General features: G+C 40.7%; 1 protein-coding gene across 1 annotated transcript in view; it reads right to left on the bottom strand.

Moving 5' to 3' along the window:
* The window catches only part of LOC118926481 (THO complex subunit 2-like), a 105,623-nt gene extending 95,295 nt beyond the window's left edge, over positions 1-10,328 (bottom strand). The window contains 1 exon segment of the mRNA XM_057496714.1: positions 10,084-10,328. Within this exon segment, the coding sequence (XP_057352697.1) occupies positions 10,084-10,154 (71 nt within the window). The 5' untranslated portion in view covers positions 10,155-10,328.
* Positions 10,329-27,828: the final 17,500 nt, after the last annotated feature.

The following is a 27,828-nucleotide window of genomic DNA, read 5'->3' as shown; positions in this document are numbered from 1 at the left end:
TAGGGCGCTAACAGTACCTGGCATACTTTAGCTATCTGGGGGCCACTAGGAACAAAAAGAGCTGGGTAGTGTGCTCCTTCACAGGACCCATGGTACAGAAGATGCAAGAGAGAACAAGCCTCCAGGGCAGGAAGAAAAAACTGGAAAATCCCTCTGATTTGGAATCTACATATACAGGTACAGAGAAGACAGACCCAGAGAAAAGGCTGGCGAAGCCCCCACAATCTACAGCCAGGCTGACTAGTAAAGGCCTTTCTCTGTACTCAGCCAGAACGTAAAGACTGGAAGAGAGGAGTGTTTTTTCAAATGCAATGATACCAACAAAAAATTACAAGGAACATAATAGAAACAGGGGAAACAGTCCAATAAAAATAACGAAATAAGTCTGAAGAAACTGACACTAAAGATAGAGGTATATGAATTATCCAATAAAAAATTTGAATTACTCATCATAAAGATGCTCAACAAGCTAAGAAAAATGATACATGAACAAAATGAGAATTTCAACAAAAGGACTATCCAGACAGACAGACAGACAGACAGACAGACACACACACACACACACACACACACACACACACACACACACAAGAATGAAACAGATTATGGACAATCACATGCCAAAGAATGAAATTGGACACTTATGTCATACACAAAAATCAACTCAAAATGGATTAAATACATCAACATAAGACCTGAAACTGTATGCCTAGGAAAACAGCACAAGGAGAAAGGTTCACGACACTTGTCTTGTCAATGACTTCTTGGTTATGACACCAAAAGCAGATGCAACAAAAGCAAAAACAGACAAGTGGGACATCAAACTAAAAATTGGGTGCACAGCAACAGAATGAAAAGGCAACCTATGGAATGGAAGAAAATATTTGCAAACTATACATCTGAGAAGGTGTTGATATCCAAATTATATGAGGAACATCTACAACTCAATAGCAAGAAAAAAACATTAAAAATTTGGCAAAGATCAACAGAGGTGAGGCTTGGAGCCTCACCCCCCCGTTCTGAGAGAAATCTTCTGCATATGTGGATGTTTTATTGCCCTTGTCCTGCTTGGATTAACACATAGTCTACAGGCACACACCTGATCATCTACATTTGCTCTCTTACAACACTAAACTATGTTTTCTACCTTTATCTTGTATCTACCTACCACTTCAGCATTAAAAATAATAATAATAAAGAGAGAAATGTGGTATCCACATATAAATCAAGTATAAAAATCAAATGAGTATTCATATTTGAACTGTTTATAGTTCATAATGCATGAGCAAAACCAAAAGTTTCTGTGATGACTGCCCTTGTACGGCTCACCATGTAACTTATTCAATATGTAAGAATTTGTTCTCCATGTAAGAACTTGTTCGTTATGCCTCAGAAGATTGGAGACTGACGAAAATTAGGCTTGGGGTGGATTAATGATTGTGCATTGAGCATTGACTCCCCTATACAGAATTTTATTGTTGTTAACAACCATTTGATCAATAAATATGAGAGATGCCCTCACAACAGCAACAAAAAAGTACACACTTCCAATTGTAAAATAAATAAGTAATCAGGATGTAATGTATAGCATAAGGAATATAGTCAAAATATGGTAATAACTTGGTATGGTGATAGCTGGTACCTAGAATTATCATGTATATAAATGTTGAATCACTGTGTTGTACACCTGAAACTAATGTAATGTAATACTGTGTGTCAACTACCCTTCAATAAAAAATAATTATCTACCAAAAAAAAAAAGTTTGGCAAAGGATTTGAATAAACATTTATCCAAAGATATACTAATGGCCAATAGGTATATGAAAAGATGTTCATCACCACATCAAAGAAATGCAAATCAAAACCACAATAACTTATCACTTCACATTTGCAAGGATGGCCATTATAAAAATTTTTTATAAAAACAGTAACGACACATAATAAAGGACTGTTCCTCAAAATATAAAAGGAAACCTTAAAACTCAACAATAAGCCAAACCAATTTAAAAATGGACAAAGCCCTTGACACCTCATCAATACACAAATGGAAAATAAGCATATGAAAAGATGCTCCAAATGTCATTAGGGAAATGTAAATTAAAACAACGAGACACCACTATACAGTTAGTAGAATGGCCAAAACTGGAACAATGTCAACACCAAATGCTGGTGAGGATGTGGTGCAACAGGAACTCTCAATTATTGCTAGAGGGAATGAAAGTGGTATAGCCACATTGGAAGACATTTTGGTGGTTTCTTAAACTAAGCATACTCTACTTTAGGATGTGGCAATCCCACTTCTTGGTATTTACCCAAAGGAGGTGAAAACTTCTGTCTACAGAAAAACCTGCACACCGATCTTTAAAGAGGCTTCATACATAACTTCCAAAATTTGAAAATAACAAACAAGTCCTTCAGTAGGTGATTAGATAAACAAACTGGTACATCCACACAATGCAATATTATTCAGCACCAAACAGACATGAGCTATCAAGTCATGAAAAGACATGGAGAAATCTCAAACGCACATTACTAAGTGAAAAAAGCCAACCTGAAAAGGCTACGTATTTTATATTTCCAACTACATGGCATTCTGGCTGAGGCAAAACTATGGAGACAGTAAAAAGATGAGTGGTTGCCAGGAGGTGGAGGTAGGAGAACAGATGAATAGGTAGAACACAGAGGATTTTTAGGGCAGTGAAAATACTCCAATACTATAATGATGGATGCACATCATCAGACATTTGTCCAAACCCACTGAATGTACATCAACAGTGAAGTAAAAGGTTAAACTATGAACTTTGGGTGATTATAATGTGTCAATGTAGGTTCACAATTCTGATGTACTGAATGTTGATAATGGAGCAAGCTATACATATGGTGGGGGCAAGGAGTAAATAAGAAATTTCTGTACCTTCCTCTCAATTTTTCTGTGAACCCAAAACTGCTTTAAAAATTCAATTCTTAAAGAAAAGGCATTGGGAAAGATGTGCAGACATTGGAATCCTTGTGAACTGCTGGTGGGAATGTGAAATGGATGGTGCAGCCACTACAGAAAATAGTATGGAAGCTACTCAAAGAATTAAAAAATAGAACTACCACACAATCCAGCAATCCCACTTCTGGGTATTCATACATAAGAGTTGAAATCAGTATCTCAAAGAGTTATTCGCACTCCCAAGTTCACTGCAGCATCATTCATAGTAGCCAAGAGGTAAAAACTACCCAAATGTCCATCAACAGATGAATGTATAATGAAAATGTAGATTATACATATGATGGAATATTATCCAGTCATTAAGAAAGAAACCCAATCATATACCAAAACATGGATGATCCCTGAGACTGAGTGAAATCAGTCACAGAACAATAAATACTGTATGATTCTACTTATATGAGGATCTAAAGTAGTCAAAATCATAGTAGCAAAAAGCAGAATTTCAGTTGCTGCTAGGCAGTTAAGGGCAAAGAGAAATGGGGGAGTTGCTCAATGGGCATAAAACTTCAGTCATGCAAGATGAAAAAGATCTATAGGTCTGTAATACAACACCACACTGTTTACTTAAAAAACTGTTAGGGATTGATCTGTTATGGGTTTTATCTACAATAAAGAAAATGTCTTTCAGTGTAGCACAGAGAAGACAAGTAGTGACTCTGTGGCATCTTACTACACTGATGGACAGCAACTTCAATGGGGTGTGGGGGGACTTGATAAAATGGGTGAGTGTAGCAACCACATTGTTTTTCATGTGAAACCTTCATAAGAGTGTATATAAATGACACCTTAATAAAAAAGAAAAAAAAGAAAATGTCTTTAATGCAGTAAAAATTATTAATTTTATTAAATCTTCAGCCCTAAAAACGTCTTTTTTAGTACATTTTTAATTTCTATGTAATGAAATGGAAATTACATAAAGAATTTCTGCTGCACATCAAAATACTGTTATTGTCTCCAGGAAAATCACTTATGCAATATTTGAATTGTGAGCTGAACTAGCTGCTTTCACAGAATACCATTTTTACTAGAAAGAACTGATAAACTATGGTTATTCAGACTTGGCTCTTTCGCAGACATTTTCTCAAAAAGGAACTTCAAGGAAAGCAAATGAGAGTATTTGTTGCCAATGATAAAAGGTAAGGTTTCAAACTAAAACTGGAATTTTGGAAAACTTGTATCTGCAGCCATGGATTTGTTCCCAGATGGTAACAACTTTCCTGATTAGTTCAATGTGTTTTTTTAATGTAATACGATGTACTGTGTCAGTATTTGAAAGAGCTGCATCATTCAGTGAACCGGTATTTTCCAAAGGACTGATAAGTGATGTTGCAAAATAATGCATGGGTAGAAGACACCCAGTAGAAGAGAGACAAATGCATTTAAATTTAACAAAGTACACAAAGTTCACAGATGTGGTTTTGGATCTGGCATTACAACAAACCATTAAGAACCTACCACTAGACAAATTTTAACATGGTATCAAAGAAGGGTATCTACAATTATCTCAAAAGGGTATTAAATTCCTTCTGCCAACAACTATCAGTGTGAGGGTGGATTTTCTTCATATATATCAATGATAATGTATTGCTGCTCCCACTTCCCGGCAGACGTGAAATCAATTCTAGTTAGGTAAAACCTAAAAATGAAAAGCAAAATAATGTGTTTCCAGAAAATCATAAGAGGATTAAGTTCACTAATGTTGGAATGGGGAAAGACTGCTAAACACAAAAGAGTACTAATCATACTGCAAAAGTCTGATAAACTGGGCCACATTAAAACGAGTAACTTCTGTTCTTCCAAAGTCACTATTATAAAAGCAGAAATGCTAGCCAAAGAATAACAACATATTTGCCACACACAATGTAACCGACAAAGGGCACAAATACAGACTACATAAAAACTACAAATCAATGTGAGAAATGCAAAACAATCCAACAAAAAAGTGGGAAAAAGATATAAATAGGCCTTTTACAAGAAACCGGAAATCTAAATGACCAATAACATATAATAAGATGCCCATGAAAATAAAAGTCCCAATAAAATACCATTACATACTTATCATATTGACCAAAAATTTCAAGTCTGACAATATTAAATGTTAGCCAGGATGTGAAGCAAAGTAAACTGTCTGTCATACACTGCTGATGGGAGTACATTTTGAACTAGTTTGACAGTATCCACCAGACCTGAAGTTAATCACAATCTAGAACCCAGTAATTGTACACCTCAATATATACCGAACAAAACACACAATGTGTACACCAAGATACTTGAATAAGAATGCTCCTATTAGTCATGGACATACAATGGGGAAATGACAGCCTCTTCAACAGATGGTGCTGGCAAAACTGGACAGCTACATGTAAGAGAATGAAACTAGATCATTGTCTAACCACATACACAAAAGTAAATTTGAAATGGATCAAAGACCTGAGTGTAAGTCATGAAACCATAAAACTCTTAGAAAAAAAAATAGGCAAAAATCTCTTGGACAAAAACATGAGCGACTTCTTCATGAACATATCTCCCCGGTAAGGGAAACAAAAGCAAAAATGAACAACTGGGACTACATCAAACTAAAAAGCTTCTGTACAGCAAAGGACACCATCAATAGAACAAAAACTTGTCCTACAGTATGGGAGAATATATTCATAAATGACAGATCCGATAAAGGGTTGACATCCAAAATATATAAAGAGCTCATGCACCTCAACAAACAAAAAGGCAAATAATCCAATTAAAAAATGGGCAGAGGAGCTGAAGAGACAGTTCTCCAAAGAAATTCAGATGGCCAACAGACACATGAAAAGATGCTCCACATCACTAGTCATCAGAGAAATGCAAATTTAAAGCACAATGAGATATCACCTCACACAAGCAAGGATCACCACCAACCAAAAGACAAACTACAACATATGTTGGCAAGGTTGTGAGGAAAGGGGAACCCTCCTACACTGTTGGTGGGAATGTAAATTAGCTCAACCATTGTGGAAAGCAGTGTGGACGTTCCTCAAAAAGCTCAAAATAGAAATACCATTTGACCCAGGAATTGCACTTCTAGGAATTTACCCTAAGAATACAGCAGCCCAGATTGAAAAACACACATGCACCCCTATGTTTATCGCAGCACTATTTACAATAGCCAAGAAATGGAAGCGACCTAAGTGTCCATCAGTAGATGAATGGATAAAGAAGATGTGGAACATACACACGATGGAATATTATTCAGCCATAAGAAGACAACAAACCCTACCATTTGCAACAACATGGATGAAGCTAGAGGGTATTATGCTCAGTGAAATAAGCCTGGCAGAGAAAGACAAGTACCAAATGATTTCACTCATATGTGTTCCCCACACCACCTCACTGAACTTGTCACTTACAGAAGACTTCAAACGCTACCCCCCTGCCGAATCCTAACCCTTCAAACATCCCTCATTGAAGATCCCCCTCTTACCTTTTAAACCTGCCCCCCTCACAATCTAGCCAAACTTCTATCTACACAACACCCATCCCCTTACACTCCCATTCTTGCATGCAACTCCTAAGCAAGTGAGTCCCTCACCCCGCACATCTGCAGGAGGGAGCCCTCCCTCAAGCCGATTACACCTGGTTCATGGACAGGAGCTCTTTTACCCATAACCACACCCGCATTGCAGGATATGCAGTAGTATCTCTCACTGAAGTTACTGAGGCCCAAACCCTTCCTTCCAACACCACTAACCAGCAAGCCGAACTCATTGCTATAACTAGAGCCTTTACTGTTGCCAGTGATTCTTCTCTTACAATCTACACTGACTCCAAGTATGCCTTCCACATTTTTCTCTCCCATGCAGCCATCTGGAAAGAGAGGGGCCTCCTTACCACAAAAGGGACCTCAATCACAAACCGCCCTCACATCACCACACTTCTCAAAGCATCACAGCTCCCAAAAGCTATAGGCCTAGTCCATTGCAAAGCACACCAAACAGACCAATCCACCACCTCTGGGTAATAACCAAGATGATGAAGCAACAAAAAAGGCAACCCTAACAGCAGCAAAACTCCTCTTCACCACTCCCAAAAATACCCCTCTTCAATCCCTATGCCTCAATCCCTTTTTACCTACTTACATAAACTATTTCATGCAGATGCACACATTTCAGCAGTACGTGAAACCTTTCATCCCCCTCTCACCGAACAGTATCAAATTCCTACAGCATCTCGCCTCATCGTGTGAAGTTTGCTAAAAAACCAGTCCTAATACCTCATCTCACAAACCCACTTTTGCCTCCCACCAAGCCTGAGGGAATCTGCCAGGCTCCTACTGGCAAACTGATTTTACTCACATGCCCTCGATAGAAAACACAAATACCTCCTAGTCCGAGTAGACACATTTACCGGCTGGGCTGAAGCCTTCCCCACTACCAGTAAGAAAGCCTCTACTGCGTCCAAACTCCTCCTCAGTGATATCATCCCTCGTTTCGGCATTCCCACATTCATACAATCAGATAATAGCCCAGAATTCGTTTCCGAAATTACCCAATCCCTAGTCCAATCACTTGGCATTCCCTGGCATTTCCACATCCCATATCACCCCCAATCCGCAGGAGAAGTAGAAAGAACGAACAGGACTCTAAAGAGTATACTCACCAAACTATCCCTCGAACTTCACCTAGACTGGATTCAACTCCTTCCTCTCACACTCTTGAGATTACGTAGCTTACCAAAAAAACCCACCCTCCTATCTCCCTTCCAGCTCCTATACGTAAGGCCAGTCTTCCCTCCAGGAATCCTTCCAGCGCCCCTCAACTGCCCCCCACCTACATGACACCTCTTCTCCAACTTATAAGAAACCTCCTATGGTCTCGTGCCAACTTTCTCACTCCTGCCCCAGTGCAGCATTCCATGAACACCTATCACATAGGCGACAGAGTTTCTATCACCCCTCCTCATAAAAAACATAACCCCCTAACCCCCAAATAATGGCAGGGCTCCTACCAAGCCATACTCACAACCTCCACAGCAGTAAAGTTAGCCAACTTTCCATACTGGCTCCATAACTCTCATGTCAAACCTTACCAGTCCTCTCCTCCCCACTCTCATCCCACAGACCTTCATTCAATTACTTCTACTGGACCGTTGACCCTCAAACTCAAGAAGATCCGCTCCACTCCTCGTGCACCCATCGCCGAAGAATAAACACTCTCGTGCGTCCTCCTATCCTGAAAGAAAGATGCCATCTAGCCTAATCTCATCCCTCCTTCTCACTCTTCTCATTCACACATCCATCCCAAAACACTGTACTTCCCCCCCTGGCCAGTACACCTTTGAAGTCTGGAAACTTCACGATGGAGAAAAAATTAAACTCTTAAATTCCTCCTCATGTCCTCTCTCAAACTGCCCATCTATCTCCCTAACCTTTAATGACCTCGAAACCTGCGTAGACCATAGCTGTCCTCTTTCTGCCCACAACATCTTTGCCAGGTATCTTTGCTTCGCAGAAGACCAAGACTCCGCCTTCTGCAAAAGTGATCCCAACGGGTGGGTGGGGTGCCCCTCGTGGAGCTGTAAATAGCACTACTCCTACCCCACTGTAAAACAAACTGGAGCCTGGGGAATAAATCCCACCCGCCTGTGTCATCTAATAATCAACCCAATGTCACCTTCACCATTAACAACTCCACATCCTGACACTCAGACCGAATCACAGCAGTAGGCCTCCACAACGCCAACCCCCCCGACGGGAGAGGGAAAATTATCATCACAAAAACGCTGCAGCAGTTGCGCACAGACACCGAGTCCGATTAGTCGGGGCGAGCCTCATCACAGCTATGACAGCTGCTGGGCTACCATCAGGGTGTCTAGCCCACTCGTTATTATCCTCCCACCGTTTCACTCAAGACCTCTTAGACCTCACCAACAAGCTAGCAAGTACTGTAGAAGTCACTGCTCAATCCATTCAGTCTCTTCAACTCCAACTTTCCTCTCTAGCAGAAGTTACCCTACAGAATAGGAGGGCCTTAGATCTCCTAACTGCAGAAAAAGGTGGAACATGCCTCTTATTACAAGAGTGCTGCTACTATGTTAACCAATCAGGTAAAATTGAATACAATATCTAGCAGCTAACTAACCTCTCAAAAGAACTCCTTAATAAGAGAAGAAATCCCAATAGCAGCCCGAGATGGCCTTTTTCTGACCATTTTCTAAATATTCTCTTACCTCTTCTCTCACCCCTACTAGCTGTTTGCGCCCTACTCCTACTAGCCCCCTGCTTCCTCAACTGCCTCCGAGCCTTACTCCTTACTCAAATCTCTAAAATCACCAATGAAACCATCAACCAAATGCTGACCCAAGACTACTAACGGTTAAAGACTCAAGAAGACCAGATGCACAGAGACTCAGACACGGGCGCCACCTCCAATTGCTGAGAGACCTTCGAGTGCAGACTTACACACCATCCCTCCACTTCTCTTTTCTTCTTTTCCATACCAAAAGAGAACTTTACACCAGCAGAGAACCTCCGTCCTAAACCCGCAAGAAGTAGCTAAGAAAACACGATCCCGACCATTTTTCCCACTACCAATACTCCCTCTCAGAATACCATCAACAAACAGTGGGAATGTAATGAGAACACCCACATCCGAGAGCCAGCTGCCAAGAAAAACAGCCCCAACAAACTTGTTTCCATTTCCCTGTAAGGCAACGCTTCTCAGAAAACACCTGACCTACTTCCTCTCCTCAAGAGAGTATATAGGCCAGGGAGCCCCTACCCTAGCTGCTGCTCTCATTTCAGCTCTGAGGCAGCCACTTTTGTCTTTGCAGATAATAAACCCTGTTGCGAGCCCTGTGCCTGCTGTCTCTTCTGTCCGCCACCTCGGGGGTCGCAGGAAAAGACTTACGGGAATTTCAGGAGACCAGGGAAGGAAGGAGGTCAGCGGCGGTGACCAGCACCGCTCCTCTCCGAGTTCGAAACAACAATACAACCATCCCCGCCCGTTGCGCGATGGGGGAAGGAGCACTGCCACCCCTCTCCCAACCTCCCAGCACAGGTGAGAGCGTAGTTGACGCCCCGGCCCGTGCCCGCCTCCAACCTGGACACTCACAATTCGCCTCTCCCTGATTTCTCCCAGTTCTTTATCCACTCGACAGGAAGCAGGACAGCAGCAGCCACCATCTTCCCCGGACTAGTAGCAGCAGAAGCCCGGATATGTAGCAAGGGAGCGAAGGGTCAAAGGTAAGCACCGTCTACGTGGAATGCTGGGAGTATAGAAATCGGTTTTCGGTTTCCCGCACCACTATCCTCCTCACCCGCGGAATTCTGAGGCCCAACCGCCAGCGTGGCGGCTGAGATGTGTGGGTTTCCACGCGGACTGCACCGGCCGCGTCTTCCGCTACCCCTGCCGTCACTTCCGCTTAGAGCAGGAAAAGTGCAGTCCGCTGATTGACTTGTAGCCCTTACCTTCTCTCCTAGCGTCTGTTGCATGCCACTAATTGAAAAATGTAATTTTCAAGCACCTAATAATATGTGACCGACACTGGGGACAGAAAAGCAATAAGTCGTGATGACTACCCTCAACAAGCTCAGTCTGTGGGAAAGACATATAGGCAGATAATTACAATACACATTCTAACTGCTGACATAAAAGAAATGAATCAGGTAAGAAACTGTCATTTACTGTGTGCCAGGCATTATGCTAATACAAGGCATACAATCTAGGGGGAAGACAGAAATTGGCCCTGGGAAACAGCCACCAGAGCTGACACGCTGGGTCTGCCACTGTCATTGTAACCTTGGCAAAACTAGGGGGAGCAAGTACCCTGGAAACAACTTTACGTTATTTGGTGTTCACGTATCTCCCAACAGGTACTATTTCAAACAGCGAAATATTAACGTTGTGGTGGGAAACCACGGCACACACTATCCTATGGTGAAAAGAAGCACCTCCTGGAAATTAGACGGGCAGCCTGTGCCTCGTGAAAAGGTACTAAAACATCACCAATATTCACACAGCAGGAATTTCCTCTTGAATGCACATCAGACAAACACATACTGAGGGACAGTCTACAAAATTACTGGCTTGCACTCCTCAAAACTGTCAGTCACTAAAGACAAAGACAGACTGAGGTACTCTTCTAGATGAATGGAAACAACTGATCCCCAGCCAGGAAAAAACTTGTTTTCTTTTGCTAAAAGGGGCATTGTTGGGACACTTAAGCAAATTTGAACATCTGTAGACTAAACAATAATATTTCATTAGTGTTCAGTTCTTAATTTTAATACTTGCCATTAAGTATCTTGTCTATCTATCTATCTTTTTCTTTCTTTCTGTCATTAATATATAATTAGATGAGTAACATTATGTTTACTAAACTACCCCCATCACGAAGATGCCCCAAGCTAATCTATTGCACTCATTGTCCATGAGCATAGTAAGATACTGTAGAATCACTTACTTGTCTTTTCTGTGTTGTACAGCCCTCCCTGTGACCCCCCCCTCCCACATTATACATGCTAATCGCAATGCGTGCTTTATTTCCCTCTCCCCCCATCCCTCCACTCCCAACTATTCACCATAGTCCCTTTCCCTTTGGTAAATGTTAGTCCATTCTTCGATTCTGTGAATTTGGTGCTGTTTTGCTCATTTAGTTTGTCTTGGTTATCCTTATCCACAGGTTAGTGAAATCATTGATACTTGTCTTTCCCCGCCTGGTTTATTTCACTGAGCATAATACCCTCTAGCTCCATCCATGTTGTTGCAAATGGTAGGATTTGTTTTCTTCATATGGCCTACTAATATTGCTCTGTTTATCTGCTGATGGACACTTAGCTTGGCTATTGTGAATAGTGCTGTACTAAACAGGGGTGCACATGTCTTTTATAAAATGGGCTGCTTCATTCTATTATTTATTTTTTATGTATGTATGTATATATGTATTCATTTATGTACTTATTTATTCTTTCTTTATTTCTCATTAGTCTAAAACTACATGAGTAACATTATGTTTACTAGACTCATCACAACACCAATTTACCAAAGGCTAAGGGACTAGGAAGGCTGGTTGGGAAGGGAAGGAGAAGGGTGGAAAGGGGGCATTAAGATTAGCTCCCATAATGTGGGAGGGGTTCCACTGGGGAATTCAGTGTAGTACAGAGAATTCAAGTAGTGATTCCTTAGTATCTCACTATGCTGATGGACGGTGACTCTAATAGGGTATGTGGTATGTGGGGCACTTGATCCGGGGAGTCTACTAAGCATAATATTGCTCATATAATTGTTGATTAATGATACTGAAAATAAAAGCCGTGTATTCCTGACTAGATAACGATGAGACCCTGAAAAAAAAAATATCGGAGATGTGAGGGTTACAGCAGGGTGAGCTCCTGGCGGGCGTCCCGCCGGTCCCTGCAAGCTGGTGCGCTCTCCCGGTTGGGTTAGCAGGGCTTCCCTGGCCGCCCCCGTCAGGCAGCGCGCCACGGTGCCCCGGGGTCATTTTCCCAAGGCGCCTGCGCGGCGGCCCAGCCATCCCCGGTACCCTGATGCCGCTTGGTTACCGAGCCACCGCCACCAGGGCCCGCCTCCGGGGCGACCGCGAGGAACCGCCGGGCCGGGGACCCGCGGGTGCGTGCGCGGGCTCGGAAGGCGCTCGAGGGTAGGCCTCCTGCCTGGCCTCGCTCAGACGAACGCTCCTCCCTCCACAGGAAGCGGCTGCCCGCCGCCACCTCCACCGCCACTGCCGCCGCCGAAATTCCCTGAAAGCCTTCATACGGTGGAAAGTGTACAGCCAGCGGGGCGGCCCTGAGAGAGCGGCCGCTGACAGCTCCCCGCGCCCGGTGTGGCCGCCCCTCGCCGCCTCCTGCCTCTGCTCCGTGGCGCCCTCAGCCACGCCCGTGCCACCGCCCGAGCGGCGTGCCTACAATTGTAAATTTTTTGTATTTTTTTTGCATAAGGTTTTTTACTCAGCATGTTTGTGAGATTCAATCATCTTGTATTGGTGATTCAGTCCTTTCTATTGATGAGTAGTACTTCATTGTATGAATAAACCACAGATTTTTAAAAAAGTCTGTTTGTAGTTTTGCCTACTATGAATATAGTCTCTGAGAAGGTTGGTGTATAAGTCTTTTTGTAAGCATAAGCACCCATTTTCATTTGGGTAAAAGCCTACAAGTGGAATTGCTGGGCCATAAGGTCTGTATGTTTTTAAGTTTATCCAAAGTGCCGGATCTTTTTCCCAAAAATAGTATACCATTTTACATGGCCACCAGTTTGATCAACAGTTGATGTCCCGCAGTGTCAGTTTGTCAAATTTTAATCATTCTGATGTAATTGTGATTTCACAATGTTATTTAAATTTGCATTTATTTGATGACTAATGTTGCTCAATGTTTTTCCATGTACTTATTGGCCATTTGTATACCTTGTTTTATGAAACATCTCTTCACTTTTCTCCATTTCTTAATTCAATTTACAATTATGTTTTATTTTGTTATCATTAATCTACAATTAAATGAAGGACATCATGTTTACTAGGCTCCCCCCTTCACCAAGATCTCCCCACATACCCCTTCCCAGTCACTGTCCATCAGCGTAGTAAGTTGCTGTAAAATCACTACTTATCTTCTCTGTGTTGCACAGCTCTCGCCATGACCCCCGACACTATACATGCTAATCGTAATGCCCCCTTTCTTTTTCCCTTCCTTATCTGTCCCTTCACACCCATCCTCCGCAGTCCCTTTCCTTTTGGTAACTGTTAGTACACTCTTGGTTTCTGTGATTCTGCTGCTGTTTTGTTTCTTCCGTTTTTCTTTGTTCTTATACTCCACATATGAGTGAAATCATTTGGTAATTGTCTTTCTCTGCCCAGCTTATTTCACTGAGCATAATACCCTCTAGCTCCATCCATGTTGTTTGCAAATGGTAGGATTTGTTTTCTTCTTATGTCTGAATAATATTCCATTGTGTATATGTACCACATCTTCTTTATTAATGCATCTACTGATGGACACTTTGCTTGGTTTTGTGAATAGTGCTTTGATAAACATAGGTGTGCACATGTCTTTTTTAACTGTGCTGCTGCATTCTTTTATGTATGTATGTATTTACTTACTAATTTATTTGTTATTTATTTATCATTAGTCTACAACTACATTAGTATCATTATGTTTACTAGACTCCCCCTTCACCAAGATCCCCCCACATACCCCTTCACAGTCACTGTCCATCAGCATAGTAAGATGCTGTAAAATCACTACTTGTCTTCTCTGTGATGTACAGCCCTCTCTGTGACCCCCCCTCCCACATTATACATGCTAATCGTAATGCGTGCTTTCTTTCTCTCTCCCCTTTTCCCTCCATTCCCAACTATCCACCCCAGCCCCTTTCACTTTTGTAACTGTTTGTCCATTCGTGGGTTCTGTGAATCTGGTGCTGTTTTGTTCATTCAGTTTCCCTTGGTTCTCCTTCTCCAGAGGTTAGTGAAATCATTTGAAACTTGTCTTTCTCCACCTGGCTGGCTTATTTCACTGAGCATAATTCCCTCTGCCTCCATCCATGTTGTTGTAAATGGTAGGATTTTTTTTTTCGTATGGCTTAATAATATTTCACTCTACGTCATCTGATGGACACTTAGCTTGGCTATTGTGAATAGTGCTGTGATAAACATAGGGGTGCACATGTCTTTTATAAATTGGGCTGCTGCATTCTATTATTAATTAATTTATTTATTTATTTATTTATAATTTTTAAACTTTTGTTATCATTCATCTACAATTATATGAAGAACCTCATGTTTACTAGGCTCTCCCCTACCCCAAGTTCCCCCCACAACCCCATTATAGTCACTGTCCATCAGAATAGTATGATGTTGTAGAATCACTACTTGTCTCCTCTGTGTTGGACAGACCTCCCCTTTCCCCCACCCCCCACATTATACGTGCTAATCATAATACCCCCTTTCTTCTTCCCGGCTCTTATCCCTCCCTGCCCTCCCATTCTCCCCAGTCTCTTTCCCTTTGGTAGCTGTTAGTCCATTCTTGGGTTCTTTGATTCTGCTGCTGTTTTGTTCCTTCACTTTTTCCTTTGTTCTTATATTCCACTGATTGGTGAAATCATTTGGTATTTGTCTTTCTCCACTTGGCTTATTTCACTGAGCATAATACCCTCTAGCTCCATCCATGTTGTTGCAAATGGTAGGATTTGTTTTCTTCTTATGGCTGAATAATATTCCATTGTGTATATGTAAAACGTCTTCTTTATCCATTCATCTACTGATGGACACTTAGGTTGCTTCCGTTTCTTGGCTATTGTAAATAGTGCTGCGATAAACATAAGGGTGCATCTGTCTTTTTCAAACTGAGCTTCCTCATTCTTAGGGTAAATTCCTAGAAGTGGAATTCCTGGGTCAAATGGTAAGTTTATTTTGAGCATTTTGAGGAACCTCCATAGTGCTTTCCACAGTGGTTGAACTAATTTACATTCCCACCAGCAGTGTAGGAGGGTTCCCCTTTCTCCACAACCTTGTCAACATGTGTTGGTGTTTGTTTTTGGATGTTAGCCATCCTTACTGGTGTGAGATGATATCTCATTGTGGTTTTAATTTGCATTTCTCTGATGACAAGCGATGTGGAGCATCTTTTCATGTGTCTGTTGGCCATCTGAATTTCTTCTATAGAAAACTATCTATTCAGCTCCCCTGCCCATTTTTTAATTGGATTATTTGCTTTTTGATTGTTGAGGTGTGTGTTCTCTTTATATATTTTGGATGTCAACCCTTTGTCGGATCTTTCATTTATGAATATATTCTCCCATACTGTAGGGTACCTTTTTGTTCTATTGATGGTGTCCTTTGCCATACAGAAGCTTTTCAACTTGATATAGTCCCATTTGTTCATTTTTGCTTTTGTTTTCCTTGCCTGGGGAGATATGTTCAAGAAGAGGTTACTCATGTTTATGTCCAAGAGATTTTTGCCTATGCTTTTTTCTAAGAGTTTTATGGTTTCATGACTTACATTCAAGTCTTTGATCCATTTCGAATTTACTTTTGTGTATGGTGTTAGACAGTGATCCAGTTTCATTCTCTTACATGTAGCTGTCCAGTTTTGCCAGCACCATCTCTTGAAGAGATTGTCATTTCCCCATTGTATGTCCATGGCTCCTTTATCGAATACTAATTGACCATATATCTTTGGGTTAATGACTGGACTCTCTAATCTGTTCCACTGGTCTGTGGCTCTGTTCTGGTGCCAGTACCAAATTGTCTTGATTACTATGGCTTTGTAGTAGAGCTTGAAGTTGGGGAGCGAGATCCCCCTGCCACTTTCCCACTTTATTCTTCTTTCTCAGGATTGCTTTGGCTATTCGGGGTCTTTGGTGTTTACATATGAATTTTTGAACTATTTATTTCAGTTCATTGAAGAATGTTGTTGGTAATTTGATAGGGATTGCATCAAATCTGTACATTGCTTTGGGCAGGATGGCCATTTTGACTATATTAAATCTTCCTAGACAAGAGCATGGGATGAGTTTCCATTTGTTAGTGTCCTCTTTAACTTCTCTTCAGAGTGTCTTATAGTTTTCAGAGTTTAGATCTTTCATTTCTTTGGTTAGTTTTTTCCTAGGTATTTTATTCTTTCTGATGCTATTGTGAATGTAATTGTTTTCCTGATTTCTCTTTCTATTAGTTAATTGTTTGTGTATAGGAAAGCTACAGATTTCTGTGTGTTAATTTTGTACCCTGCAACTTTGCTGAATTCCAATATTAATTGTGGTAATTTTGGAGGGGAGTCTTTATTGTTTTCTATGTACAATATCATGTCATCTGCAAATAGTGACAGTTTAACTTCCTCTTTACCAATCTGGATTCCTTGTATTTCTTTGTTTTGTCTAATTGTCATGGCTAGGACCTCCAGTACTATAATAAATAGCAGTGGGGAGAGTGGGCATCTCTGTCTTGTTCTCGATCTTGGAGGAAAAGCTTTCAGCCTCTCGCTGTTCAGTATGATGTTAGCTGTGGGTTTATCATATATGGCCTTTATTATGTTGAGGTATTTTCCCTCTATGCCCATTTTGTTGAAAGTTTTTATCATGAATGGATGTTGAGTTTTGTCTAATGCTTTTTCAGTGTCTATGGAGATGATCATGTGGTTTTGCCCTTCTTCTTGTTGATGTGGTGGATGATGTTGATGGATTTTTAAATGTTGTAACATCCTTGCATCCCTGGGATGAATCCCACATGGTCATGGTTTATGATCCTTTTGATGTATTTTTTAATTCTGTTTGATAGTATTTTGTTGAGTATTTTTGCATCTAAGTTCATCAGGGATATTGGTCTGTAGTTTTCATTTTTGGTGGGGTCTTTGCCTGGTTTTGGTATTAGGGTGATGTTGGCTTCATAGAATGAGTTTGGGAGTATTCCCTCCTCTTCTATTTTTTTGAAAACTTTAAGGAGAATGGGTATTATGTCTTCTCTGTATGTCTGACAAAATTCCGAGGTAAATCCATCTGATCTGAGTGTTTTGTTCTTTGGTAGTTTTTTGATTACTGCTTCAATTTCTTTGCTGGTAATTGGTTTGTTTAGATTTTGTGTTTCTTCCTTGGTGTGTCCTGGAAGGTTGTATTTTTCTAGGAAGTTGTCCATTTCTCCTAGGTTTTCCAGCTTGTTAGCATATAGGTTTTCATAGTATTCTCTAATAGTTCTTCATATTTCTGTGGCGTCCCTCATGAATTTTCCTTTCTCGTTTCTGATTCTGTTGATGTGTGTTGATTCTCTTTTTCTCTTAATAAGTCTGGCTAGAGGCTTTTCTATTTTGTTTATTTTCTCAAAGAACCAGCTCTGGGTTTCATTGATTTTTTTCTATTGTTTTATTCTTCTCAATTTTATTTATTTCTCCTCTGGTCTTCATTATGTCCCTCCTTCTTCTGACTTTAGGCCTCATTTGTTCTTCTTTTTCCAATTTTTATAATTGTGATGTTAGACTATTCATTTGGGTTTCTTCTTCCTTCTTTAAATATGCCTGGATTGCTACATACTTTCCTCTTAAGACTGCTTTCACTGCATCCCACAGGAGTTGGGGCTTTGTGTTGTTGTTGTCATTTATTTCCATACATAGCTGGATCTCCATTTTATTTTGGTCATTGATCCATTGACTATTTAGGAGGGTGTTGTTAAGCCTCCATGTGTTTGTGAGCCTTTTTGCTTTCTTTATACAGTTTATTTCTAGTTTTATACCTTTTTGATCTGAAAAGTTGGTTGGTAGGATTTCAATCTTTTGGAACTTACTGAGGCTCTTTTTGTGGCCTAGTATAGTCTATTCTGGAGAATGTTCCATGTGTACTTGAGAAGTATGTGTATCCTGTTGCTTTTGGGTGTAGAGTTCTATAGATGTCTATTCAGACCATCTGTTCTAGTGTGTTGTTCAGTGACTCTGTGTCCTTTCTTATTTTCTGTCTGGTGGATCTGTCCTTTGGAGTGAATGGTGTGTGGAAGTCTCCTAAAATGAATGCATTGCATTGTATTTCCTCCTTTATTTCTGTTAGTATTTGTTTCACATATGCTGGTGCTCCTGTGTTGGGTGCATATATATTTAGAATGGTTATATCCTCTTGTTGGACTGAGCCCTTTATCATTATATAGTGTCCGTCTTTATCTCTTTTTACTTCCTTTGTTTTGAAGTCTATTTTGTCTGATACTAGTACTGAAACACCTGCTTTTTCTCCCTGTTTTTTGCATGCAATACCTTTTTCCATCCCTTGATTTTTAGTCTGTGCATGTCTTTGGGTTTGAGGTGAGTCTCTTGTAAGCAGTATACAGATGGGTGTTTTGTTTTATCCATTCAGTGACCCTATGTCTTTTGATTGATGCATTCAGTCCATTTACATTTAGGGTGATTATCGATAGGTAGGTACTTATTGCCATTTCAGGCTTTAGATTCATGGTTACCAAAGGTTCCAGGTTACTTTCCTTACTATCTAAGAGTCTAACTTAGTATGCTGTTACAAACACAATATAAAGATTCTTTTCTATTTCTCCTCCTTTTTCTTCCTCATTCATTCTTTATATATTAGGTATCAAATTCTGACTTTTTGTCTATCCCTTGAATGACTTTGAGGATAGTCAATTTAAGTTTGCATTTGCCTCGCAATCAGCTGCTCCACCCTCCCTACCATGGTTTTACTACCTCTGGTGACAGACATCTATCCAACCCTAGGAACACTTCCATCATCTATAGCAGTCCCTCCAAAATAGACTGCAGAGATGGTTTGTGGGAGGTAAACTCTCTCAGCTTTTGCTTATCTGGAAATTGTTTAATCCCTCCTTCAAATTTAAATGATAATCTTGCTGGATAAAGTAATCTTGGTTCCAGGCCCTTCTGCTTCATGGCATTAAATACATCATGCCACTCCCTTCTGGCCTGTAAGGTTTCTGCTGAGAAGTCTGATGTTAGCCTGATGGGCTTTCCTTTCTATGTGATCTTATTTCTGCCTCTGGCTGTTTTTAACAGTCTGTCCTTATCCTTGATCTTTCCCATTTTAATTACTATGTGTCTTGGTGTTGTCTTCTTTGGGTCCCTTGTGTTGGGAGATCTGTGGATCTCCATGGCCTGAGAGACTCTCTCCTTCCCCAGATTGGGGAAGTTTTCAGCAACTACCTCCTCAAAGACACTTTCTATCCCTTTCTCTCTCTCTTCTTTTTCTGGTATCCCTATAATGCGAATATTGTTCCGCTTGGATTGGTCACACAATTCTCTCAATATTCTTTCATTTTTAGAGATCCTTTTTTCTCTCTGTGCCTCAGCTTCTTTGTATTCCTCTTCTCTCGTTTCTATTTCATTTATTGTCTCCAGAAAGGCTGGTTTTAATTCTTCATCATTATATATGAGATGCTTCTCTTTTTCACATGTTTGGGGGCTGTGTTTGGATTTTTTTAGTATTTTAAGAGGTGCTCATTTATTATATTTGAGGCTTCAGGCTATGTTAGCCAGTGTTACAATTTTAGAAATCTTAAAAAAATTTAAATGCCATGTGGTAAGAGAATAATATGTTAAAATGTAGAATCTCAGTATAGAAGTACTGCTTTCCTTTTTAAATAAAGGCTACTGATAATCTTATGATCTTAGTATTGTTATTTTATTATCCCAATTTTATAGATTTTGAAACCAACTTTCAGAGTTTAAATAAATTTCCCAAAGTGACGAAGTCTCCAAATTGCATCTTCAGGACCCACTATTGCAGTGGCCAGATGTAAACTACCACATCACGCTGCTTGTCAAAGCCTTGACTTCCACTGCCCCAGCCAAGTCACGAGAGCTCCTCCTTGGACTTCCAAATACATAAGCAGATAAGCAAAGGTCCACAATCTGGACACAACCTACCACTGTCCAGATTTATTCCATTTGTATTGCTTTCATGCTGCTCCTATTAAAATCAATTCTTTTTCCATACATATTATTCATTTCCCAACTCCAGGAAACCCTACCCCTCACCATGTCTACCAATAACTTCTTCCCAGCTCAGCCTATTCCAATCCAGTCCAATCCACCTTAGTTTACTGAGAGTTTTGAACTACTGTTATACTAATAAAATTACTCCTCCTGATCTGCGGTGCTATGGGGAGAGTGCAAGTGCACCGTCAGTGGTCTGAGCTGCATCCATGGAAGCTGGCAGCTGGGCAGTGGAGTTTGATGGGCTATGCTCAGGTTCCTGACCTCCGTACGGCTTCCATATACACCAGATGGGATGCACATTAGTAAAGTGATCACATGTTATGGTATTATGGGAGAGGACAGGCTGTGCAAATCCGGGCCACACAGATTTGCACAAATTTTATTTTCAACTGCTCTGCTGAAGCTTCTCTAGAATGTCCCAGTTCTTTTCTGTACCACTCAATTGACACCTATGTTTATTATCTTGTGTTGTTGGCACTTTCCCAATGTGTTCATATTATAGCTCACATCTTCAATTAAATATGAAGGGAGAAAAAGAATATTTTGATGTAAAAAAAAAGTTTACCAGAAATCAATGAGACATTTGGGCAAATAGGAAAATGAGGAAAGGCAGCCCAAAGAGAGCCGAGTAACATGAAAAGATACTCAGCCTCAGTTACGTATGTCAAGAAAAGCAAATTTTCAAAACGGCTTAGCTTTTTGCCTATCTAATTGGCAAAATACTTAAAATTTGTAATATTCACTTTTGGCAAAATCGTGAGATAATCCATATACTCTGCTCCTGAGTATATATATTAGTAATACCCACAGGTTGTATTAGTGCATTTTTGCAATTTGCTCTATGTATTTTAATCTCAGTATATAATAAATTGGTATATTACTTCAAGAGACAATTTTACAATATTTATGAAAATTTTAAAAGCATATAATTTTTTAATCCTGTGGTTACAATGTCAGAATTTTCCTATGGCTCTTCTCTCACAAAGATGCCAAATACAGACAGGAATGTCCAATGAAAAATTGTTTTCAATAGTTAAAACCTGGACATAACCTATGAATAGTCTATAAATTCATCTGTGAATAACTGACTATATACTAAATACTCAGCTAAATCTCAACCCTAGAAATGGGTATTGGGAAAGTTGTGGGAAAACTTGGAAGCAGAGATGGCTTGTTATCCGCTCACTATTTGGCATTCTAGAAATTCCATGCTGTGTGGGGCCACAGAAATAGGGGTGGTCATGGAAAAGCAAAGATGAGTGATTCTGGTGGAGCAGGTAGAGGCGGTCCTGCACACCTGGCTTCCCTGCATCACTATCTCCACTCCAAGACCTTCACCTTAACACCCACAGTCCTGTGAGGTCACCTGCAGACCTGCCCAGAGCTGTGAAAATCTGTACCGCCCAAAATATACATCTTCAACTGATGTCAAACAAAATGACACTCTGCTTTTTACTGCAGTTTTCATATTGTAAACAAGTGTCTTTCTTGCAGTTTATTTAGTGTCACATTTTCAGCATTTGTGTGCTTTTAGCTGGTGATGTCACTGTTTAAAATAGCTGCTGCCCCCTGTCCCCAACCCCTAACACCCACACCCACCCCTGACAAAGCACAGTGCTGAAGTGCTGTCTGCTATTCCTGAAGAAAGAAGGCTGTGATATGCCTTATGGAGAATGAGTACGTAAGACAAGCTTTGATCAGGCATGAGTTACGGTTCTGTTGGATGTGAATTCCATGTTAACGAACTTACAATATATATTAAATAAGATGTGTTTGAACAGAGACACAAAAATCAAGGTCCTGTATTCGTCAGTTGATGAAAATGGGACCAGAGGCTCACAGGAACTTAACCCTGTATTTCCCCTAGGAGTAGTGTTTCAGCACAGAAAAGGGCAAGTTTGCTTATAACTTATAGGAATGTAGAGCATCATTAAGCTGAGAACCAGTTGGTCCCTTCCATGGGGTCTTTTAAAGGATCTGAATAGATCGTGCCCCAGAGGCTGGATAGGTGTGGGGTGGACAGGCAATCTAATCCAGGAGCTGGAGGGAGAATGTGGCCATATTTAAGAAGTGTGACACTTGCTGGAGTGAAGATATTCCAAGACAATAAGAATGCCTAACTGGGTCCGGCCCTGCTGGATGCACCTCTTTGAATACCAGCCATGGTGTGCAGGAACCACACCAGCCAGGCCTCCTCCCAGTATAGATCCAGGGAAATCCAGTGACCGGCAGGAGGACACCCCCAAGGCAACCCCTTCCTGACCTCCCTCTGATATACTGAAAGCCATCCTGTAAAGCAACAGGGAGAAGCCCTGAAAGACCACACATCCACCTACCTGAGACGGACTTCATCAAGGAGATAGGTTTTAAAACTAAGAGAAACCTTCTTGAATCAAGAAGGGACAGCTCATCAGTGAGTTGGCAAGTGTTTAAGTTTTCTTTCCTTTCCCCTGCCCCCCACCCACTCCATCTACCAAGCACAGTGGAGGAAGGACTTAGTGGAAACTCAGGAGAGCTACGGAAGCTAAAAAATCTATAATACCTTCTACATTTGACTTTATCAGAAAAAGCCTGTAATGCTGCCACAATTCTATGAAGTATTTGAAGGAGGGGAGCACTGTATATGCTAACATAAAAGTATGTCAAACATAGGTATTTTAAATTCTAAAATACCAGTTTCCATTTATTATGTACATTGTAGATGAAATGATCTATAGATTAATCTCCATCAGTGTGCTTCCCTCTGAAAGGGTGACACTCTCCACGCTGTAACTCGGCAGCCTGTCGCAGTCAGGCACCCCTCCCAGGCGGCAGCCTCCTTGTGAATGGAAGCTTTCCCAATCTGCAGCTTTATCATCACTGTTTAACATGGCTACTGCTTCTCACATTCCATAAATATTTACTGAATAAGTGGATTTTTCACTTATTCAGAACCCTACAGAACCTTAGAATCCCATGTATTAGAAATTCCTTATTTTATTAGTTAATATCTAAGAAAAACACCCAAACAATTCAAAATTGGCCAAGATGATCCCAACGAAAAAGATACAGGGAAAATCAATAGATGTAGTGATCACACACAGACATAGACAACTCAAGGTGTACCAAACTGGAGAATGCCAGGAGAGGCAAGCTAATTAAAATTTATTTGTAACTGTTAGTATGGTAACCCGACACCAGACAGTAAAACAACACTTATAATTTCAGGCATTTCATAGCTATAGGAAATCCTTTTGAATACAAAAGATTAAAAAGATTAAAAAGTTTCTCAAAGCAAGATAATTTTTTCCTCTTTGCTTTAAGGAAGCTGTTGTACTTTTATCTTTTTCATCTACTGACTCACTTGAAGCTGGTTTCTAATCTAGTCCATCTTCCTGGTTTTAGAGGTGAGAAAATGCAGATCTGGAGAGAAGTGATGTGGCCAAGGTCAGAAATCCAATTAGTAGTTGAGCTGGAACTAGAATTCACTGCTTTCAGCTTCCTTCTTTGATCCAAACTTGTTTCCTTCATCTTTAATAGATAGTTTGCAGGTTCAGTCTCAGTGCCCTTAGCCCCTGAGCCTGCCTAGAATTCAATCTTGCAGGCTTGCTGCGCTCTAGCCCCTGGATAGCAGAGGTATGTAAAAGCCAAAAGAGATTTTATTGGAAACTGATCTCACAGGTAGAAATCAAAAAGACATCAGCTACAATAACTAAGTGCAGTGAAGTTTTGAAGTAAAGGTTGGCTGTGTCTCGAGCAAGATCAACTTTTGGCATCCACGTGAAATAAATATAAGGTAGCTTATCTTTTTGAAAGCACAAGACTATAAAAACAATTGCAGAACGGGATAAAATTGAAGCTGATTTCCATGGTAACAAAAGAAGTACATGGATGAAATAGGGGGCATAAAAATCTATGTTTGCTACATTAAAGGTAGAAAAATGGAAAGTAAACAACTGGGGATTGGCATTCATCAAAAATTCACCAAGAGAGGAGGCTGCCGCCCAGACTTCTGGAGCCAGGAGCTAGTGGGGAAAGTGCTCTCAATGGAATGTCCCAGGTCTGACCCACTGCAGTTTCCAGACACCTTGGTGACTATGGCCCGTCTGTACCATTGTGGAGTGGATGCTTCATTTGTCATTGGGGTACTTTCTGTGGTACACTGTTATTACTGTCCAGGTGAAAGATTTGGGTTGAGGTTATTGGACAAGTTCATCAGATTAGAGACCTCTCAGGACTGTTACTTTTCTTTCCTCTACACTTACCTTAGTTTGGTCCCCTGCAGCCTTCATGCTCAAGGGGATTTGCCACTGATAGGATCCCTACCATTATGGTGGAATTGTTTTTCTAAAACCCACCTGAGTCTAGGTCCACCTATAGCCATTTCTACAGATCCCTACTGCCAAGCTCCTTAGCATGATGTACCAGCTCTTTATATTTTAACCCTGGGATTTCCCCTCATCTCTGTCATGTTCCCAGTACAGCAAACTTACCTTTTTCCATCATTTCATGCTTCCTGGGAACTCCAGGCCTTTTCACATGCTACTCTCATTGCTTGTGCCACGTCTCTTCCCATGAGCTTCCACCCGTGTCTTACCCTGCTTCCCTTCATGTAGAGTAAGAGTACCTCCTCCTCTTGGAAGCCTCTGATGACTTCTCTGTCCCCTCCATGGGCCACATGTCCCTGAGGACATGCCCCTTTGGCACTCTCTATATGCACCGATTACAAAATCCTTCTTATACCATAATGCAAGTGACTGCTCACCTGCCGGTCTCCCCACCTAGGCTGTGAGCTTCTTATGATTTACCTGTCTTCATAACCCCAGTGTCTGGCACACTGTACACATTCAATACATACTTATGGACAGAAAGGAACTGAAGATAAATATCCCCTGTGAGTGTTTGCCCAGGTTCCTGTTGCATGCCATTCCTAACTTGAAGCTCATTTATTCTAATGAAATCCCAATCTACTCTTAAATAGTTCAAATATTTAGGAAGTTCTATCTCATTTTCACTTTTTAGGTTCATGTATTATAATCTTTATGCACCATTACTTTATGTTTAAATATTTAGAATTCTCAAAACCTCCAAGCAAGCTCCTGATAGCTTCTCCTATCACTCAATTGCTCATGAAAGAAAATTTATAGAACACAGAATCAAATATTCTGTGTACCCTTTTGGTATTTATCCACTGGCTGTAACTTACATTAGTCTAAATATATAGGAAATGAGTGAAGGCAGAAAAATGAACAGACCAACAGAAAATAAAGCCTATGACTACACAAATGTACACAGCAGCTTATTTGTAATTGCCCCAAATTGGGAACAACTCAAATATTTATCAAGCGAATACACAAACAAGTTGTAGTACATCTGCACCATGGATTACCACTGAGCAATTAAAAAGAAGAAACTAGCATATGCAACAGTACAAATGGTCCTCAAGATAATGTTGAGTAAAAGCAGTCAGGCAAAAAAAAATGCACATACTGTGTGATTCTACTTATATAAGATTCTAAAAAATGTGAATTAATCTACAGTGACAGAAAGCAGTTCAGCAGTCCTGGTGTCAGAGAAGGGGGAGGGAAGGGAGGAAGGGATTCCAGAGGGCCAGGAGGAAACTTTTGGAGGTGATGGATGTACGAATATTCTTGACTTGATGAAGGTTTTACAGACATATACGTATATCAAAACTCAATTGTACACTTTAAATATGTGCAGTGTATTGTATGTCAGTTATATCTCAACGAAGGAGGGAAGGAAGGAAAGATGGGAGGAAGGGAGGGAGGAGGAAAAGGTTGAGATATTGCAACTATAATATTTCCTACAACAAAAATAACTCATACCCAGTGATACAAATCCCAAATGTGTGGATAAAAAATGGAAGCCACTGGGATTTTTCCACACTCTAATCACACAGGAAGGTGTTGGCAGGATCGTAACTGGTAGGAGCAACAAACGTCCCCTCTCTCTATTCTTTATTTTTTGTGCCTTGGCAAATACCTGCTCACAAACCTGAGATGGATCTTTCATCCCAATCAAGTCTTCATCTCCACCGGTATGGGAAGAAGATCTTAAATAGATGGGCCCAATAAACTTGACAGTGTTACTGCCCACTGTCCTTCCTCTGCTATCTGATTGAAACACTCTACATCACACATTTCTGTTTTCTTGGTAATCAGTCCTCCTTTTCAGCCCCCATACAAGCAGCTATGCAGAATAACATCCACTTTGCATATGCAAATACTCAATTTGTTAGCAATTAACTATTAAATTACTCAGAAAGCTCTACTGAACTCAGATGCCATCTCCTTCTAGAAAGTGAGATCCCACTGGCTTCCTACCCCCTCATTCTCCAGTACACAGTGGTGGGATTGATGTTAGAGATGGGATCATAGGCATCCTTACCTTTGAGCTATTTGCATGCATGTTTACTCCTGTTAGTCTTTGATTGTGTAGGGTAAAAATGCTGCCTGTTACTGCCTTATTCCTCATACGGGTTATCACTTAGTCTTTGGCAATGTTTTCTTCTTGGATAATGAAAAGAGAATCCTTTTAGCCAGATGAAGGAGGCAAGCTTTGCTGCGCTATTGTTGAACTAGGCACTAGCCCTTTACGGTTCATGAAAACAAATGCTGTGAGTTGTGTTTGCACTGTAAGCTCAAATCCTAAAGCAGCGCTTAATGTAGGAGACACTCAGTAAGTATACGCAGGATGGAATGTGGCCACAGTGTGGATCTGAAGTCAAGTCCTGTTCTTACTGAGCCAACCATGCATACTAGGATCTTCTGTACCTTCCTTGAACCTCATAACATGCCTGAAAACTGACAGAAAATGTATTATAGTTTATGGATTAGGAAATAGATGCTTAGAAGATTGACACATTCACAAGGCTTATAATATGCAGGCTAGGACTCAAACTAGAGCCTGCCATCCTTCCTTTCCTCAAATATATACTTACTGAGGCTTGTGCTAAGAGATGGTGATAATAGTGAACAAGAGGGGCACAGTCCCTTCTTCCATGGGATTCAAAGACTGAGGGAAAGACAGGAAAAGCAAAATGGTCAGTTACAAAGTGGTACTGGAACTAATCCCAGGGTGTCTTGAGGATGAGAACGCAGGTCATATAGCCCAGACAGGATTAGAAGGCTGCAGGGATAGGAAACACTTTCCAGAAAGAAGAATAAACTGAGGTCTGAAGGGCAAGGAGGAATTGGCCACTAGGTCAAAGGTGAAGGGGTAATGTGCCACATAAAGGCCTTCTGACATTTTTTTCTGTATCATGTTTATGTAATTTAGTAGGTTGGGAATTTCCTCAAAATCTAGTCTCTTTTCGAAAAGTTTAACCATCTTGCTACAAAGCCCATGGTTTGTTCTGATTATTTGTCTGAGCCTCTCTCTGAATTCTTAAGTAATAACCTGTAATATT

Source organism: Manis pentadactyla, unplaced genomic scaffold, assembly GCF_030020395.1.
Source record: "Manis pentadactyla isolate mManPen7 unplaced genomic scaffold, mManPen7.hap1 scaffold_289, whole genome shotgun sequence".
Classification (NCBI taxonomy): domain Eukaryota; kingdom Metazoa; phylum Chordata; class Mammalia; order Pholidota; family Manidae; genus Manis; species Manis pentadactyla.
Note: the sequence above shows the minus strand (reverse complement) of the source record. Positions and strands in the feature narration are given on the sequence as shown.